This window comes from Stomoxys calcitrans, chromosome 4 (assembly GCF_963082655.1).
Source record: "Stomoxys calcitrans chromosome 4, idStoCalc2.1, whole genome shotgun sequence".
In the NCBI taxonomy this organism is placed as follows: domain Eukaryota; kingdom Metazoa; phylum Arthropoda; class Insecta; order Diptera; family Muscidae; genus Stomoxys; species Stomoxys calcitrans.
Genome location: NC_081555.1, coordinates 62,750,119 through 62,769,709, shown reverse-complemented (window position 1 = coordinate 62,769,709; position 19,591 = coordinate 62,750,119). Strand labels below are relative to the sequence as shown.

The 19,591-nt window shown below is 39.3% G+C and overlaps 1 protein-coding gene across 1 annotated transcript in view; it reads right to left on the bottom strand.

Annotated features, from left to right (window-relative positions):
* Positions 1-18,572, bottom strand: part of LOC131997373 (uncharacterized) — a 30,056-nt gene extending 11,484 nt beyond the window's left edge. Inside the window, exon 1 of the mRNA XM_059368311.1 lies at positions 18,096-18,572. Coding sequence (XP_059224294.1) covers positions 18,096-18,314 — 219 coding nt within the window. The 5' untranslated portion in view covers positions 18,315-18,572. The remainder of the gene's footprint in view (positions 1-18,095) is intronic.
* Between the last annotated feature and the right edge of the window lie 1,019 nt (positions 18,573-19,591).

The window sequence follows — 19,591 nt, the reverse complement described above, 5'->3', positions numbered from 1 at the left end:
CCTTTTGGATTAGTCGATGTGGAGGCCGACATGAGCGAGAAGAAGGAGAGGGCTGGGCCCTCGGAGATACTAATTGTGTGTTCTATGGACACAAAAATGAAGAAGAAAACCAGTAAGGAAGGGCAAAAGTCGGGCGGTGCTGACTGTATAATACCCTACACCTACCCTATAAGTACAATGTGGGACCTATATCCAATTCTAAACCAATTTTGAAGGACCTCGGCGAGCAAATATGTTTAAACTGTGAAAACTACAGTTGTCAAATGACAACATTATGGCAAATTACCCAAAATCTGACGAACATATATATGGGAGCTTTATCTAATTCTGAACCGATTCCGAGCAAACTTCTCGGATAATGTGGTAGTCGTCGAGGAAAGCGTTGTGCAACATTTTGGCAAGATTGGTCAAACAATGCGCTTGCAGTAGCTCTTGGGGTGAAAATCTGGCGATATACATATATGACAGCTATATCTAAGTCTGGGTCGATTTCTACTAAATTCACCAGTAATATTTAGAGTCATAAGATAATCCTTCCTGCAAAATTTCGACAGAATCGGATAACAAATGATCCCCTTTTTGCAATATTTCTCAAAATCGGACGAACATATATATGCGAGCTATATCTAAATCTGAACCGATCTCGAGCAAACTCCTCAGATATTGCAACAGTCGTCGAGGAAAGCGTCGTGCAATATTTTGTCAAGATTGGTCAATAAATGTGCTTGCAGAGCTCTAGGAGTGAAAAACGGGCGAGAGCTATATCTAAATCTGAACCAATATCCATGAAATTCACCAGTAATGTCGATAGTCGTCAAAAAATTCCTTCCTGCCAAATTTCGAGAGAATCGGTTAACAAATCACTATTTTATTGCATTATAAAAATCGGACGAAAACATATATGGGAGCTATATCCAGATCTGGACCGATTTTTTCCAATTGCAATAGGCTTTGTCTCTAGGCCGAAAAACATGCCTGTACCAAATGTGATGACGATTGGATGAAAAAGCTAAATCGAATCAGAAAGTGATTCTAAGTAGATCGGAATACTTATCAATGGGTCTATCTCTCTTCCTTTTGGGTGTTACAGATTAATTCACTAAGTTGCAATACCCTGTACCACAGTAGTGGTGTAGGGTATAAATATGATGGATTCTAAAAAGGATAAAAGTATGTTGGGTAATGACAATGGTGATGGTACCATTACCGGCAATGGGGTGTATGTGGCAAATGGCAATGGCAAAGGAGGTGTGAGGAAAGCGATGCAAATGACGCTAAAAAAAGAAGAATTAATGACACTGATGTAAGATATACCTCAGACCATTCAGGTGAGTTTTTGGTCCTTGTTGACACGTCTGAGGCTGACGGTGTAAGCAACAAAAAAAAAAATCAAGAACAGCTTATGTGTTATCTCCAAGGTAAAAGATTAGAAATCAGATGAGTTTCAGAAGATGAAAAAGATTGTAGCGATATGTGTTACCCTATATAAGATAACTTTGGAAGATTGGCAGTCTGCGAATAAATTTATTGACAATGATGAGTTGAGGAAGAGGAAGTTGAGGCATTTTGTGCCACGTTGTTGTTGTTGTGGCAGTGTGTTGTACACTGAGGCGGCAGCCCTTGCCGATGCAGAACTCCATCAGGTCAATCCGATACGTACAACCGGCTGCCATGGGATTGTGCCTCGTAATTTCATTGAGACTTATGGGGTTATCTGGGATGTCCGTTTATGTTACTCTGAGGAAGAAATTATGGCCAATGCGACTTCTGGGAAGAAGATTACTTCGGTAAGGAGGTTTACAAAAAGAGATGTGAATGATTCCATTATTTTTCATCCAACCGAGACGGCAAAGGTTGGGTTTGCGGGCGATGATCATCCAATATGGATTATATTTGAGAGGACGGTCTTGACTATCAAGACCTTTTATCCGGCAGTAATGCAGTGTTATAACTGTGGAAGGCTAGAGCACACCAACAAGGGGTGCAGATATAAAAAAATGCTGTATAAAGTGTGGGAGCAATTAAGTGGCCTGTGGAGGAATGAATTTACATTGAATATGTGTTTTTCGAAAAATAAAAAAATAATATTATTATAAAAGTAAAATTTTTCACAAGAGTGGTTTTGGGAATTATATATCAAATATAGTGTTTGAAAATTGTTTTCTTGTAGAGTGTGGCATTACTTATGGTTTGGATGTTGGATGGCAAATTATTCCAAAGACGAATACTGTTTATTAAAAATTGTTTCTCAGAGTTTGAGGTTCGGAAGCGTGGTAGAATAATTTTTAGTCTTCTTCTAGATCGAGCGATCATAAACATATTTTGGCTGTTTAAGATAAACAATTTTTTGCAGCAAAATAAGGTATTTCGCTTTTAAGAGGTTTTCGAAACTAATATCAAATATTTTGTAGGCGAATTGAGAAATTTGGCCTTTCCTTTTCTTAATAAATATGTAGCGAGCCATGTTATTGCAGCTTTCTTTCAGATTTTTGAAGTCTCTCGAATCACAATTTGCCAAAATTTCACATCCGTAAAGTAAAGTGGGTATGAGGTAAGTTTTTGCTAATAGCGGAAGAAGTCCGCACAGACCTTAAACTTCGCAGCATTCCTTGAACTTTGCCAACAGCTTTGTTAATGTGATTGGTCCAAGTCAGTTTCAAGTTGCATATTACACCAAGGTTACAGGATGAATTAACAGTTTCTATTACTGAGTTGTTCAGAGTATCTCTAACTGGAGGAATTTGAGTAGCTGATCGTTTTGAAAATTTCATTAGTTTAGTCTTTGCCGGATTAAGACAGAAACTATTTTTACTCGCCCAGTTCTGGATTTAATTTAGATCGCTAATACTATTATTCATACATGATTGTACACAATTTGGGCTAGTGCTTGAGAAAAGCTGAACATCGGCAGCGTAAAGTTGCACATTGCAATGCATCGGGATATCAGGTAGATTGTTTATGTATACAGAAGAAAGCAGGGGACCTTGGATAGAGCCCTGTGGAACACCATCTGCAACAATTGACGGATTGACGGCATCCGGTTAAGTATGATGAAATTAGTTTACAGGTAGGTTTGGAGAAAAAGAAAAGTTTTTCGAATATTATAATTCACTGTATCAAAGGCTTTACTGTTGTTGTTGTTGTAGCAGTCTGTTATTCACTGAGGCGACAGCCCTTGCCGATGAAGAATTCCACCGGGTCAATCCGGTACGTACAACCGGCTTGAAGGCTTTACTGTGGTCTAGTAGAACAAGAAATTATACCATATTATTATCCATATTTTGCCTCAATCCATCCACGACGTCAATTAGAATAGTGAAACAGTTTCTTTTTGATCGAAATCCAGATTGTCTATCAATCAAAAGGTCTTACAAATTCAGGAAGGTGTCAATTTGAGTATTCATAATGCGCTCCAAAATTTAAGAGAAAAACTGCAGGTATCGGTATAATTTTTGCAAATTTCCAGTCTGTTACAAATGGAAGTATCTTCGGGAGTACCATTTTGGCAAATCTAGGATTTATGCCATCAAATCCCATTGCGTCAGACTTTATGGTTGCAAAACTTTATGGAACTTCTTCGGGACTAACACATCTAAACGAGAACGTGTCTTCAATCTGTGCTGTAGAAATACAAGAACAGGTGTTTGTAACAGACTCCATAGTATTTAGTCTGAGAAAGTTATCGTTTATCTCATCTAGATCCAAAATGGAAAGACAATCAGCAATGGTATTGGACTTCGAGCCAATTCCAATGTTTCTTATTTCTTTCCATTTGCGCTTACTATCCATTGCATTTTCAAATCTTTTGTGAAATTGCTTTTTGGACTGGTTAATTTTTTGACCACATGATTCGCGGTATGTTGATTTAGAAAGAGTGGAATTCATTTCGAAGTTGTATGTGACAAAAAGCAGATCATGCTTGGAGAATTCGGGGGCAGATAGCTGATTGTAGAAACAGATCTTGGACAAATGGTTGACAAAAAACACATCTAGAAGACTCGCGTTACTTCTTGTAAAGTGAGTTGGTTCGGAATCATTCACAGGAAGTAATCCAAAGATCTGCATAGTCGGCAAGACAGCGCTCAACAAGCAAATTTCATTTAATGATATTGTTGTACTTTCTGAAATTTTCTCTGAAAGTCCTAAAAAGCGGAGTAAGCTAGCCAATTACAACGATTTAGATATGATGGCTTTGAGGGAAGACCATTGGTTTCAGGAAAAGCACTAAGTATGCCAATGTGATGTATGATTCTGATTTTGACATATTGATAACGAAAGTTCCGAGTTATGACAATCTGGAATCTGCAAGGAGAATAGTTGAAATTTGAAAGAAGAGCGTAACCGAGGCAAAAAGAGAAAGATTTGTGAGTAACATCAATTAGATCGATCATACTCCTAACACTAGAGATGCCTGGAAGTTTATAAATAACGTCAGAGGGCGAATGAATCCCCAGAAGACTATGTGGAATGAGGAGAAAAATGGAGAGTATTTGGATATCTGAAAGGTCAAGTTGTGGATGTACCAGATGAAGCAAGGAGAGTGTTGCAGAATTTGGGTGTGGGATGGTTGAGCCCTTCGAGTTTGAAGATTTTGAGAATTGTTTGACAAGCAAACGGATGTGAACTGCTGGGGGCTATGTAACGCACGATATGCTGAAACGTTACCGGGAATCTCCCAAAGGGCAATTTTGACGGCTTTGAACAATTCCTTTCTAAGTAACACAATTTCTGACAATTGGAGGATAATAAAGATAATGCCAATTCCTTAACATAACAAGGACTACAATGACATTTGCTAGCTTTATACCAATCTCCCTCATTCGGTCTTTCTTAAATGCATAAATCTGATGGTCGAAGACAGGTTGATGGGCTTTGTGAAGTCCTGTGGTGCTGTGCCTACTAGATCCTTTGCTTACTTCAAAAACAAGTCGAATATTACTTGCTTTAATGAATTGCTTCAAAGAATTGCAATTACTTAAGACAAATGACTTTAAGGTAATGATGCTCTCTTTAGGTATTAGGAATGCCTTTAATTGTGTGGGTTATTGTATGACATCCTTATTGGTATTGTTGTTCATTCGTTGTCCTTCGGTCGTGGTCCTGAAAACTTAGCTTACATGTCGCCAGAGGCATACCCACAGATTCCAGTTTCCCTGGAATGTGTAAGGTAGTACCTAGTCTCGCAAGCCCGGTAACCAGAACAGGTGAATTTTTATCTGTGCAGCCATCTAATTGAGAGATCTGCGACAGTCGAGGGCGGTTTTGTGTTCAGAAATACGTTCTCCAGCGATTAATTTCCACATTTCACAATTTCCAGAGTCATAAGATATAGCATTAAATTCTGTACATCAGATGGTGTCATCCTCAGTTGGCTGTGATGCACAAGCAAGCCATCCTTTGGATCCGGTTGTCGACAAGGGCGAAGAATAATTGGAATGGGATAGTCAATGGACTGTCATCAGTATACTCCGATGTCCTTGCCGAATTTCCTGGATCTCCTCCAAATTGTGATGATGCAGGCTGGTATCGGGGCCGATACAGACTAATTGCCTTCGGGGATCAAAGCTCAATTGAAATGTATCGTTGTGCGCTTTAAAAGATTGGTGAGATCTGGCCAGGTGCAGCACTAGATTTAGTCAAGAAGGAAGATATTCCAATCGACCACATCGATTGCAGGAGACTGCAAATCCCCCTGCCACTATCGAGACAGGAGAGGATGGCATCGAAACGGGACCCCACAAGCCCTGTGTGGTTAGGTCGTCCGGTTGGGCTGGACTCAAGGTGGGCGCCAGTACTTCGACAGCAGCAGCTAGTGAAGCATCTAAGGAGGAATCGTCCCCACCGCAAGTGTCCAGTGTCCTGAGGAAGAGTGGTTCCACAGCCTTCTCACCTGTGCCTGGATGCGTGCGGAAGCTCATCATAAAAAGACCTAACGAATCTTGTGAGGATAAACTCCTGGTGGAATCAGAAGACGAGGCTAACACAACAGTGGAGAAAGTTCTGAATCCTGACAATGGTCCGGTTTCTACAGATAAATCTCCACCATTGTAAGGCCGCTTCGGCGACACTAAAGGTCCTCCTAATTTGAAGTGTGTTCTGAGGAATGGTTCGTGGACTAAGAATTGGGGGATTTAAACTATTCAAGGGTACGGGGAATGAGAGACACGGGGCCTGTATTCTTGCAAAGAGTAGTCTGAATGTTTTTCTTCTTCCGTCGCTAAGCACTGAAGATTAAGTAGTAGCCAGCCTTGAAATAAATAAGTCTCATTACTTGCTGGCTCCCTTATATATGGCACATGATGCAGAGATGACGCCTTCAAACCTTAAGTTTCTGGTTGAAGCCGCTTCTGTAGGGAAAAAGAACCTCGTAGGAAGTAATGCCAATGCACATCACCAGATATGGGGAAGTGAATGTCAACGAGAGGGGTGTGCTGCTTATTGAATATATTATAAGTTGAAATCTAGCGATTTGTAATAAGGGGGATAAACCGACCTTTATTACCAAGAACAGGCAGGAGGTACTAGATATTTCCTTTATATCGGAGGATATAAGCGCTAGAATATGCGACTGGGATGTGTTGGATGACCACAGCTTCTCTGATCGTCGTTACATTAGTTTCAGCCTTGAAAAAAGTGGTCCCTCGGCTAAACAGAAGAAAGGCGGATTGGGATAAATTTCGGCACAAATTCTGCACATCTGTCCCTTCTAGACCAGAAAAGGAAGTGGGAACTGCGGAGGATATAAACATAATAGTCAAGCGGATCAAGAAGGCCCTGAATGATTCGCTTGTGTCAGCTTGTCCTAGTCCCAAGCCAAGGGGCAAACAGCGACCGCCATGGTGGACCCCGGAGCTGGTTGGTCTAAGGAAGGACTGCAGAAAACTCTTCAACAGAGCAAAAGCCACAAGAGCACCACACGATGGGACATCTATAAAGCTGAGCTAAGAAAATATAAGGGCGAGCTTAGAGAGGCTCAGAACAAATCCTGGGTAGAATTCTGCAGATCCGTGGAGGATACATCTGAGGCCTCTAGGCGAAGGAAGATTCTGCCCTCGAGACCTATTAAGGTGGGGTATATTCAGAAGTCACATAACGTATGGACAATATCTAGTGAGGAAACACTAGAACTACTCGTTAATTTATCACATTTTTTACGGAGATATTGACTTTTTGACAACACTTTTTGACAACACTATTTTCAAATGCGATATGCTGGTGAAAAAAGAACTGTGTATAAGGAGCGTTTAGTACCGTTATAAATTGCGAAAACTGATTATAGTTATAAAGTTTGACATGTCCTTAGAACCATTGGGAGTATACTAATCTAGTCATTCCGTTGGTAACACATCGAAATATTGATATAGGATTCCATAAAGTAGATATATTTTTGATGGTCTCGACATCCTGAGTCGATCTAGCCATGTCCGACCGTCTGCCGAAATTACGATAGCGGTGGAAAGCGTAAAACTAGCTGCTTGAAATTTTGCACATACTTAATATTGATTTAGGTTGCTGGGAATTGCAAATGGGCCATATCGGTTCAGATTTGGATATAGCTCCCATATAAATCGATCTCCCGATTTGACTTATTGAGCCCCTGGAAGACACCGAACTTTGGATACCCACCACCTCGGCTATATATGTAAACCACCTTTTATCAAAACCCGGTGAAAATTGCATACCTTATGTCCCAGAGCAGTTATTAATAAGTACAAGTCATTATTCAATTGTGCATAACACAACTCACTGCCCCGAAATTTTAGCAAAATCGGATAATAAATGTGGCTTTTATGGGCCTAAGACCCCAAATCGGAGGATCGGTCTATATGGCAGCTATATCCAAATCTGGACCGATCTGGGCCAAATTGACGAAGGATGTCGAAGGGTCTAACACAACTCACTGTCCCAAATTTCAGCAAAATGGGATGATAAATGTGGCTTTTATGAGCCTAAGACCCTAAATCGAAGGATCGGTCAATATGGCAGCTATATCCAAATCTGGACCGATCTGGGCCAAATTGACGAAGGATGTCGAAGGGTCTAACACATCTCACTGTCTCAAATTTCAGCAAAATGGGATAATAAATGTGGCTTTTATGAGCCTAAGACCTTAAATCGGAGGATCGGTCTATATGGCAGCTATATCCAAATCTGGACCGATCTAGGCCAAATTGACGAGGAATATCGAAGGGCCTAACACAATTCACTGTCCCAAATTTCAGCAAAATCGGATAATTAGTGTGGCTTTTATGGGCCTAAGACACTAAACCGGAGGATCGGTCTATATAGCAGCTATGTATATCCAAATCTGGACCTATCTGAACCAAATTGACAAAAAATGTCGAAGGACCTAACATAAATCACTGTCCCAAATTTCAGCAAAATCGGATAATAAATGTGGGTTTTATGGGCCTAAGACCCCAAATCGGAGGATCGGTCTATATGGCAGCTATATTCAAATCTAAACCGATCTGGGCCAAATTGACGAAGGATGTCGAAGGGCCTAACATAACTCACTATCCCAAATTTCAGAAAAATCGGATAATAAATGTGGCTTTTATTGACCTAAGACCCTAAATCGGCGGATCGGTCTATATGGGGGCTATAAGAAGATATAGTCAGATTTAGTCCATCTTCGAACTTAACCTGCTTATGGACAAAAAAAAAAGAATCTGTGCAAAGTTTCAGCTCAATATCTCTATTTTTGAAGACTGGAGCGTGATTTCAACAGACAGACGGACCGACATGTCTTGATCGTCTTAGATTTTTACGCTGATCAAGAATATATATACTTTTTAGGGTCGGAAATGGATATTTCGATGTGTTGCAAACGGAATGACAAAATGAATATACCCCATCCTTCGGTGGTGGGTATAAAAAGAATTAAACAGGCAGTAAATGGATGTTAGACAAAGTGGATGGTATCAACTCCGACATAGACCTGTATGTCCGAGCAGATAGGGAAAATGGAGAAAGTTGGGAACTAAAACTTTGAAATAGAGCAACTTTATCCACCTCGGCACCGCCGTACGAAACAAATGACACCATTTTCGAAATAAAATGAAGGATAATATTGGCTAACAGATGCTACTTTGGTTTCAGCAAGCAGTTCAGGAACAAAGCTACCTCTCGACAGACGAAAATCACATAAGACACTAAATTTTGGGAAATATTGAACTTCCTATGGCGCTAAAGAATAATATGCTCGTTGCGAGTTCAACAATTTCTTTATAGCTTCGAAATTGTTTATACATAGTATTAGTCCACTTTCAACTTCCCACAGGTAAAATATGAACTAAAGAGCATTGAAAATGAAAGATAAACTTAATAAAAAAATTGATTTTTCCGAACATTCCGGAGCATCAAATTAGATACATATTAATTATTCAACCCATTTATTTCCGCCTGTCTCCCCCAATCCCCACGCTATCAATTGCTGAGCTATTGTGAAGAATACAAATTTAGCAAGGATCGTTGCAGTTAAAAATTCAATAAAACTTTACCTTTTGTCCGAGCCAAGTATTAGACCAAGAATCTTCTGTTTACAAAGCAGACGCTCTAGCATTTATCCACATTAGTATCGTTTGAGTCTTTGGCTATTCTCCCATTTCAATATTTACTAACAAAAGCAAAACATTTTCTCACTTCTTTTCATCAAAGAAAGTCATGCTTATTTTGTTCAGTTTTGTCATGTTCTGTTTCGCCAACAGCAGTGTATTTACTAAATTGTTCTTAATTTCGAGCATGTATAAGTGAACTCAAGAAATGGGAATGGGAATGAACGTTTAGTTATATTGAACTAAAAGTAAAGGGTGATTTTTTTGAGGTTAGGATTTTCATGCATTAGTATTTGACAGATCACGTGGGATTTCAGACATGGTGTCAAAGAGAAAGATGCTCAGTATGCTTTGACATTTCATCATGAATAGACTTACTAACGAGCAACGCTTGCAAATCATTGAATTTTATTACCAAAATCAGTGTTCGGTTCGAAATGTGTTCATTCACCGTTCAGCGATGAGGCTCATTTCTGGTTGAATGGCTACGTAAATAAGCAAAATTGCCGCATTTGGAGTGAAGAGCAACCAGAAGCCGTTCAAGAACTGCCCATGCATCCCGAAAAATGCACTGTTTGGTGTGGTTTGTACGCTGGTGGAATCATTGGACCGTATTTTTTCAAAGATGCTGTTGGACGCAACGTTACGGTGAATGAACACATTTCGAACCGAACACTGATTTTGGTAATAAAATTCAATGATTTGCAAGCGTTGCTCGTTAGTAAGTCTATTCATGATGAAATGTCAAAGCATACTGAGCATCTTTCTCTTTGACACCATGTCTGAAATCCCACGTGATCTGTCAAATACTAATGCATGACAATCCTAACCTCAAAAAAATTACCCTTTAGTTCATTCAGTAATAAATTTCAGAAAAGGCATAGGCAACGATGTTGTTGTTGTTGTAGCAGTTTATTGTGTTCTATCTTTCGTCTGCTTGATTCTGTTGAGTGTCAAGACCCAGGAACTCTGCGACTAAGAAGGGGTGCGTCCACAGGGATCTGGGTCTGAGTCGAGTGGGTCTGGTCGGGCAGTTAAACAGGTGGCGTGTATCGTGCGGTCCCTGGTTACTATCGGGACATACATCTTGCACGTCGGCATCAATCCTAGCTCTGTGGGAATTGAGGCGGCTGCATCTGCCGGAACGTAATTGAGCCAAAACCACTCTGGTTTGCCGGGGGAGGTCGATTTCTTCGGGTGCAATGGGTGGCGGTCGTTCTCCAAGGACTACATTCACCCGGTAGCCAATTACCGCATCTGCTACCGTGTCTGCATGAATGTTGTTTAGACCCGCTTGATATGCCGCTTGATCTAGAGGTTCTCTCTTGTAGCGCTGAACCTCACGCTCTAGATCGTGTAGATCGACCTTAAAGCTTCTGGGCGGTGGGTATCTATCAACAAGATGATGATTTGGATGGTTTCTGCGATAACAGCCCAAAAGGTATTGCTTAGACAGCATGTAGTTATGTCTTCGCACTGGTAGGATCTTTGTCTCCTGATGGAGGTGGTCCACATGAGAACTGAGGAGACAGCCCGTCGCAGTTCGGAGGGCGGCATTCTGACAGATCTGAATATTATTCCACTGCGTGTCACAAAGTTGACGAGACCACACTGGCGCTGCATAACTTACCACAGACCGGCCAATTGCTTTGTACGTGGTCAACAAGGTTTCTTTGTCTGCACCCCAAGTGCTGCCAGCAAGTGGCATGAGGACCTTGTTTCTACTTTTGACCTTATTGCAGATTGCTGTGGCATGTGAGGAGGATATGTAAGAGCTGTCAAATGTGACGCCAAGTATTTTGGGACACTTGATGGTCGGAATCATTTCTCCATCGACCATCACAGTCAGCTCAGTATTCACCTCACGCGTATTTGTAGTGAACAGTTTGGCTGAAGATTTGGTGGCGGATATCTTCAGATTTCTTGCAGCGAAATATGAGGCAAGCTCGTTGAGGTAGACGTTAAACCTATCGCAGATGTTATCAATGGGTGGGGGTCCTGATGCCATGATCGTACAATCGTCCGCATATGATACGATCTCTATGCCGTCTGGAGGGGGTGGAATGGAGGATAGGTAGAGGTGAAACAGTGCCGGAGATATCACCCCACCTTGGGGTACTCCTTGTTTCACTTTACGGTGTTTAGACTTCTTATCCCTAAATTCCACAAATGACTGGCGACCACACAGATAATTCGCGACCCATCGTTTCAGGCCTGGCTGGAGGGACGTGTTGGCGATGTCCTCAAATAATTTGGCAGATTCTTCAACATCAATGTAGAGATTCCGTCTGGGCCCAATGCCTTAGAAGATTTGGCGCCACGGATGACATTCGTAACTTCGCCCACTGTAAATTGTGATGGCTGTTCATCGGCTCGGAGACCACGAATACGGCGAATGGCTCTCCTCCCATGTCACATAGTCCGACGACGAAGACGCCGAAGGCGACGACGACGACGCTTGTGACCCACTGCTGGCCATGTTCGCACAGCACCTTGCGACATAGCGAGTATGACTATACTGCCGTAGTGAAGTTAGGCCAGAGCAAGAAGGCGACGACGACGACGCTTGTGACCCACTGCTGCCCACGTTCGCACAGCACCTTGCGACATAGCGAGTATGACTATACTCCCGTAGTGAAGTTAGGCCAGAGCAAGATCGGAAATGTACCCACTCCATGCACCGGTTACACCTCACCGACACCCACCGATGATGAAGGCGGTTCTGGCAAACCGAACAGAACCAGGGTCAGGGTTTTGCTTTTTTGTTTTGACTATGCAAAGAGGAGCAGTCTGAATATTTAGCAGCTATGTAAATTCGGAAAGTGTAAAATTTTTAAAGTTTCGCCTTAAGTGCAAAAATGATTACAAATATCATTAGAGCAACGCGCAAATGGCTGTCAGGTACAAAAAATACAACATGAATTTCTAAGGCACATACAAATGCAAATTCGCCCACATATCAATGAGTGCTGTCCGATTCAGTGTCATAGGTGGATATGCTAACCTCTGCGCTATGGTGTCCTTCAAAACATACAATAGGCTCATAAATTGTTTGGAAACATTTACGCGATAAAGAAAATATCTATGTATCTTAAAGTCGGTATTTAAATATGCGAAAACAATAACTCCCATGAATATTTTTTTGTTTAATTTATAGCACAAACAAAACCATAATGGAGTTGTGCGTTACTTGAAGCCTTTTAGTATAAATGTCCTTCATAACATCGATATAAATCCAAATAAACTCTGAAATACTATGAATTACAAACGGAGATTTGCTTTTAATTGGTAAAATATTGAGTTTGAATTAAGTTGAAACATTAAATTGAACTTGGCAACATTTTCTATAAGCACAACCTATTTTAAAAATAACAAGTAAAAGCGCGTTAAGTTCGGCCTGGCCGAATGTTACATACCCTTCACCATGGAACGCATTTGACACGTTATTTGAATGGCTTTTTGAAATAAATAGCAGATACATCTACAAATATAGTCTGTGTCTGATTTGATGTACCGTATTTGTAATGAATATTAGAAGTCAAAAAATTCACCTACACTAATGGGAGTATTTGTGTTGTAATTTTAAGCGCCTAGCTTAATTCCTTCGAATGTTAGCGTGCTTTCGACAGACAAACGGACGAATATGGTTAAATCGACCTGGAATGTCAAGACGATCCAGGATATACGTACTTTGTTTGGTGTCAGATCAATATTTTGATGTGTTACAAACGGAATGACGAAATTAATATATCCCCATCCTATGGTAGAGGGTATAAAAAGAATATACATATACACAAGCGTGACGTTAAATTAATTTATAAACAAAAACAAAAACTATTTGAAATCAATAATGAAAGGTATTGTCAAGGTAAAAAAACAATGTATATTTGTCACAAATTCTTGCAAGTATTCATCGCAAAAAACATGTACTTTTATTGTAAACAAAAGTCTAACGTTTTTCAGAAACTACTTTATTCTTATTTTTGCGTGTACAAAAAATTTGATGAAATTATGTCTAAAAAATAGGTTATTTTTTAAGTTTTTCACAACAATTGCGAAAGCTGAACAGAATACTCTACTTATGATAGGGCGAAATTTTTTGTCTAATCGAATTAGTATGATTTTAGTAGATATTTTGTCTGCCGTTATTTGAAATCATTAAGAAATTATCAAATTGTACAAAAAATTAACAAAAACAAGAAAAAACTAAGTTCTGCCGGGCCGAATCTTATATACCCTCCACCATGGATCGCATTTTTCGAGCTCTTTCCACGCTATCTCTTTTTAGGCAAACAAAGGATAAAAGAAGAGAAATGCTATGTTATTGGAACAAAATCAAGTTATTGTTCATTTCGGACAATAATTGAAGACCATAGTAGAAATCATTGTGTAAAATTTCAGCCAAATCTAGTAGGAATTAGCACTTTAGGGGATGAAGAAGTAAAATAGGGAGATCGGTTTATATGGGAGCTGTATTAGGCTATATACCGATTCATACCATATTCGACACATATGTTAAAAGTCATGGGAGAAGCTGTTGTACAAAATTTCAGCCAAATCGGATAATACTTGCGCCCTTTAGAGGCTCAAGAAGTCAAGATCATATATCGGTTTATATGGCAGCTTTATTTGGTTATGGACAGATTTGAACTATTCTTAACACAGTTGTTGAAAGTCATAAAAAAACACGTCATGCTAAATTTCAGCTAAGTCGGATAATAATTGCTCCCTGTAGAGGCTCAAGAAGTCAAGACCCCAGATCGGTTTATATGGCAGCTATACCAGGTTATGGACCGATTTCAACTATTATTAGCGCAGTTGTTGGAAGTCATAACAAAACACGTCGTGCAAAATTTCAGCCAAATCGGTTAGAAATTGCGCACTCTAGACGCTCAAGAATTCAAGACTCAAGATAGGTTTATATGACAGCTATATCAGGTTATGAACCGATTTCAACCATACTCAGTACAGTTGTTGGAAGTCATAATAAAATACCTCATGCAATTTCAACCAAATCGGATAAGAATTGTGCCCTCTAGCTGCTCAAAAAGTCAAGATCCCAGATCGCTTTATATGGCAGCTATATCAAAACCTGGACCGATATAGCCCATTTGCAATCCCAACCGACCTACACTGATAAGAAGTATTTCTGCAATATTTCAAGCGGCTAGTTTGAATACAATTTTGCACGACGGATGCTCTCATGACAAGCAACATATGTAAATCGGTCTATAGCCTGATACAGCTCCCATATAAATCGATCTCTCTATTTTAATTCTTGAGCCCTCAAACTGCGCAATTCTTATTCGAATTGGCTAAAATTTTACACAGGTCTCCAACATATAATTTAATTGTGGCCCGAACGGGACTATATCTTGATATTGCTCTAATAGCCGAGCAATTCTTTTCTTTTATCCATTTTTTGTCTAAGAAGATACACCGGGAAAAGAACTCGACAAATGCGATCCATCGTGGAGGGTATATAAGATTCGGCCCGGCCGAACTTAGCACGCTTTTACTTATTTTAATACTAAAGTGTTTTCCAATAGGGACTTGACAACTTTGAATTTAATTTGTAAACGCACTCTTACATTTATCATCGAGTTAATTGAGTAAATTAAACATTTTCATCATCTACAATCTACAAATCATCAAAACTTACTACCGAAATTCGGAGTCGGTGACCGCTACTTAAAGAGCGTTAAGAAGTATTAATTTAAAAAAAATGTAATACCGAAAATTGATGTGATGTTCTTTGCTGTTCCTTTTTTATAGAATCGTCTTTAAAACGGCACGCTCTCCTAACTGTCTGAATACACTCAAATCTCGTTGAACAGCCATTTCGCGATCGCCCGTTCATATTTATTGAACAGTTCAACAGGTTTCTTGAATTTAATAGTTCTTTTTGGCTCCTCCATATTATTGTTTTCATCGGATAATTATTCCTGGACAGTCATCCCTATTCAAAACGATGATGCACGATTTTATTTTGGACTAAAAGTATTTTTTTGTTTGATTTGATCTCATTTTCGTACAGCGTTAGTGAGTTTTTCAATTAATTTCTGATTTATATTAATTAAAAATTAACTAAATAAAGATATGAACTTAATTTTGGTTCTCATTTTTGCTCACGATGCGATTTACAGCGCCTAGAAACTGTGAATTGTAAATTCAACCTGTTGTGATCATGTTTTTAATGCACATTTTTCAAAACACAACCCGGAAGGAGCAGTATTCTTAAAATACTAGTTGAAGTTTCTTCTAATTCAAGCAAAATTTTTGTCAAGTTGTTTCGGATTACTAAGGAACATCAGGATTGTCTCGATTAAAGCCGCTATTGCACGGCATGTAGTTATCTTATGCTTTTAAACAACGCGTAAAACGATCTATCATCGTGAGGCAATATCTGTAACCTTGAACCAGAGGCATAGCAACAATATCTAGGTGGACATGATAAAATCGATGATCGGGAACATCTATTTTGTTGGGTGTAAGTCGGTTATGTCTGGTAACCTTGGATCTTTGGCATGAAAGACCAATTCAAAATATGCTTCTTCATTCCAGGCCAAACGTATCTTTCACGAATCTGTTGAAGACTAGCACGTCCACTGGGATGTGAAAGATTGTGAATGAAGTTGAAAGTTTGTTGACATAAAGACTCAGGAACGTATATACGAACATTTCTAGTTGAGATGTCACAATAAACTGAAGTTGAACGAAATGTACCTTTTGCAGCTTTAAAGAATTGGCGCCATTTGTCAGTCTTTTGTGCTGATTGCAGTTCCATTTAAGAAACTGAAGTAGCCATCGATATCGCATTGAGAAGAAGAAATGCATCCGCCACCGTGCCAAATATATAATCTTAGTTGTAAATTGCGATATAAAGTCTAAGTGCCTCAGTTGTAGAGGTGAAGCTTTCTCCGGTCTTTGGGAAAAAGCGTAGATTTAAGGTTTGTAATCGGTACTTATCACAAAATCGCGAGTTGCGAGAACGTGTTCAATGTATTTTATTGCTTTATAAATGGCAAGCGATTCTCTGTCATAAGTTCTATAATTCCTTTCAGAGCTACTTTACTTCTGGGAAAAGAAACCAAGAGGCTGCCATACTCCATTATGGTTCTGTTCTAGAACGGCATCGATTGCAATATCCGATGCATCCGTAATAAGAGCTAGGTCTGAGCTTGAAGCCGGATGAGCAAGCATGGTTGCATGAAGTAGGCTCTTCTTACAAACCATAAATGCTCTCTCTGCCTCGGGATTTTCCTTTTATCATTCTTATTCGTAATCCTGAAATATTCGTTCAATGGTGCTTAAATTGAGCAGCATGAGGTATGTATCGACGATAACAATTTATTAAACCAAGAAATCTCCGGTGTTCGCAAATCGTTTCGGGCTTTGCATAGTTTTCGATATCGGTTACTCAATCTGTCGGAGGTTTCGAGCCATCGCCGTTGACGATATATCCAAGGAACTGAACTTCATATTATCCAAAACAACATTTGCTAACATTTATTGTTAGTCCGTGATAGTGTAAACGTTGAAATACCTCCCGCGAACGAGTCTCATGCTCTTCAATTGATGATGACATGACAATAATATCGTCTATGTAGCAACAAACATAGTCAAAGCCCCTAAAACCGAATCCATAAATCTTTGAAATGTCTGGGTGCCATTTCGCAAACCAAATGGCATTTATAAAAATTAAACCACACCAAAAGGTGTAAAAACCGCTGTTTTCTGTATGTCCTCGTTTGCCATTGGGATTCGGTAATACGCTCTAACGAGATCAAGTGTAATAAAAAACTGATTTACAGTGTCAACCACCAGTTTTCTTCGACATATTAATTGGGCTGGCCCATGGGCTTCTTGATGGACAACATATTTCATTATCTAATAAAAATTTAATTTCTGCCCTTGCTGCTGTAAGTTACTCACCAGAAATTGGACGTGAGAGACATGCAAAGGGTTGACCAATTTTTTTGATGATGTGGACGACAATGGTCTGAATGGCTGGCTTGCGAGTCAATGTCGTAGTTGCTACATCAATGAATTCATTAATCAACTTTATAAAGTGTCCAGTTAGTGTAGGAAGAATTGAAATGCTAAAAATGTCAGGCATCAGAATTTCACCACGACTTCACGTCGAAGACCTAGGTCTAATATGAAAAGACGTTTCATGATGGATTGCTTAACCGTTGCCTTAAGTAAAGATGATGGTACCACAGACACCACAGAGCCGGAGTCAATTAAAAAGTGCATCTTTGTAGATTTGTTGAAAACATGTAAACCGTTTTCTTTCTGACGACAGCCCAACTAATTTCCCGATGTGTTATTGTAACGAGTGCAACTAGGTTTGCAATGCTGAGTAGCGTCTCCTAACTTCTGGTGTATGCGTCTCCTAACAGACAAGTGTATGTCATCCAGAAACAATATCAAACTTGTCAGCTTCTTGTGTGATGTCATACAATGCAAATGATCTTTTTCTATTTGGGCGAACCACAACTCAGGTTTATGTCTTTTAAACTTAGGTATATGTACCCGATGCACTCCAGGTCGATGCACATCAATTGAAGTCTGTCGTGCTTCTCGAAGAGAAATAACTTCACTCTCCAAATTCACCATAGGTTTTAGGATATTTTCCATTTCTAACATCTTTGTATCACTGGAGTCGAAAAAATCCAAATCCTCGTTGCTAGCGGAATGTTCTTTATAATCGATGTTTCCTTGTTGTCGCAAGTTCCATTGGTTGGTATGCATCAGCAAAAAACAAAATTTGTCATAGCAAAACCATGCATGCACAAAATGTGATGGAATTGACGTTGAATTTGAAAATTCTGCCGCTGCTCTGCTTCCAAGAATAAAATAACATTGAAATCAATTGTATTTCAGACGTTCGTGAAATGCAGGGGTTACCAATGTTGTTGTTGTTGTCAATAAAAGACTCAAGTTTAACTTAACAACCATTTACATATACATATATATATTTAATATAAAATTGTGCGACAATTAATTCGATCAACTTTAACGAAAGTCTACAGCTGAACAACTCACGAGCAAATAGCAACTGCTTTCGTCTGGCAGCTGAAGGGTTGCCATCCCGTTTATTCTCAGAAGTCGGCAAGTTAGGTATATGAAGTCGCCACAAAGTCTTTATACAGTTCATATTTTAGGGTGTTCATATTTTTGCCAGTGCATTGTGTATAAATAGTGACCTTTTCGGCTGAAATGCTGGCTGAGTCATTAAATGTGGCCGCGTTGGTAATATATACGAAGTCGAGTTCCATTCATAAATGTTTTGGTTATACTTCAAGTCGATAATAAAGTTATTTAAATATTTGAACAGTGCAAATCATGATTATTCGGTTCTTTACATCCGTTATCGCATGATATCGATAACCTACTAATACAAATTTCACACTGACATTTTATCCAGAACACTGACTTGCACTGGATAGGACTAATTTAAAACATAGCATGTGTCGCCGACGAGGTGAAGTTATGACACATGCACCACATAACTTTTAATTTTTGTTGTTAACAATTTTATAGCCCATATAACATTTTATGTAAATTTAATCGATGTGATATATTTAAAATATTTCTTGTCCCCATATTTAAAACAAATTCCATCCAATCAGTGTGATCTGGTCCAGTTCGATGTTTTGACCAAATTTGAGAATCACTTGTACCACTGGTCTTGAATTGGAATTAGTCCAAATTACTTCATTTTAATGAACTCCCTTCGTTATAAATGTAAGCGATTGATTAAATATTTCTGCCTGTGATGACCACTTTAAATAATAAAACTTCTTTTGTTTTTATTTATTTGGCGGCTGTTGTGGTGTCGTTCTTTGTCTTCTTCTTTTTAAATTTTCTATTTTGTTTGCCATTCACAATAATGATTTTATGTGGCACAACCTTTATAAGAGCGTAGGACGTACAACAGGAATTGCCACCTGTGCAACGAATGCAGGGTTGTATAGTCATAACGACGTAAGAACGTTACCGGCATAGGACTTAAGGACATGCTTTTG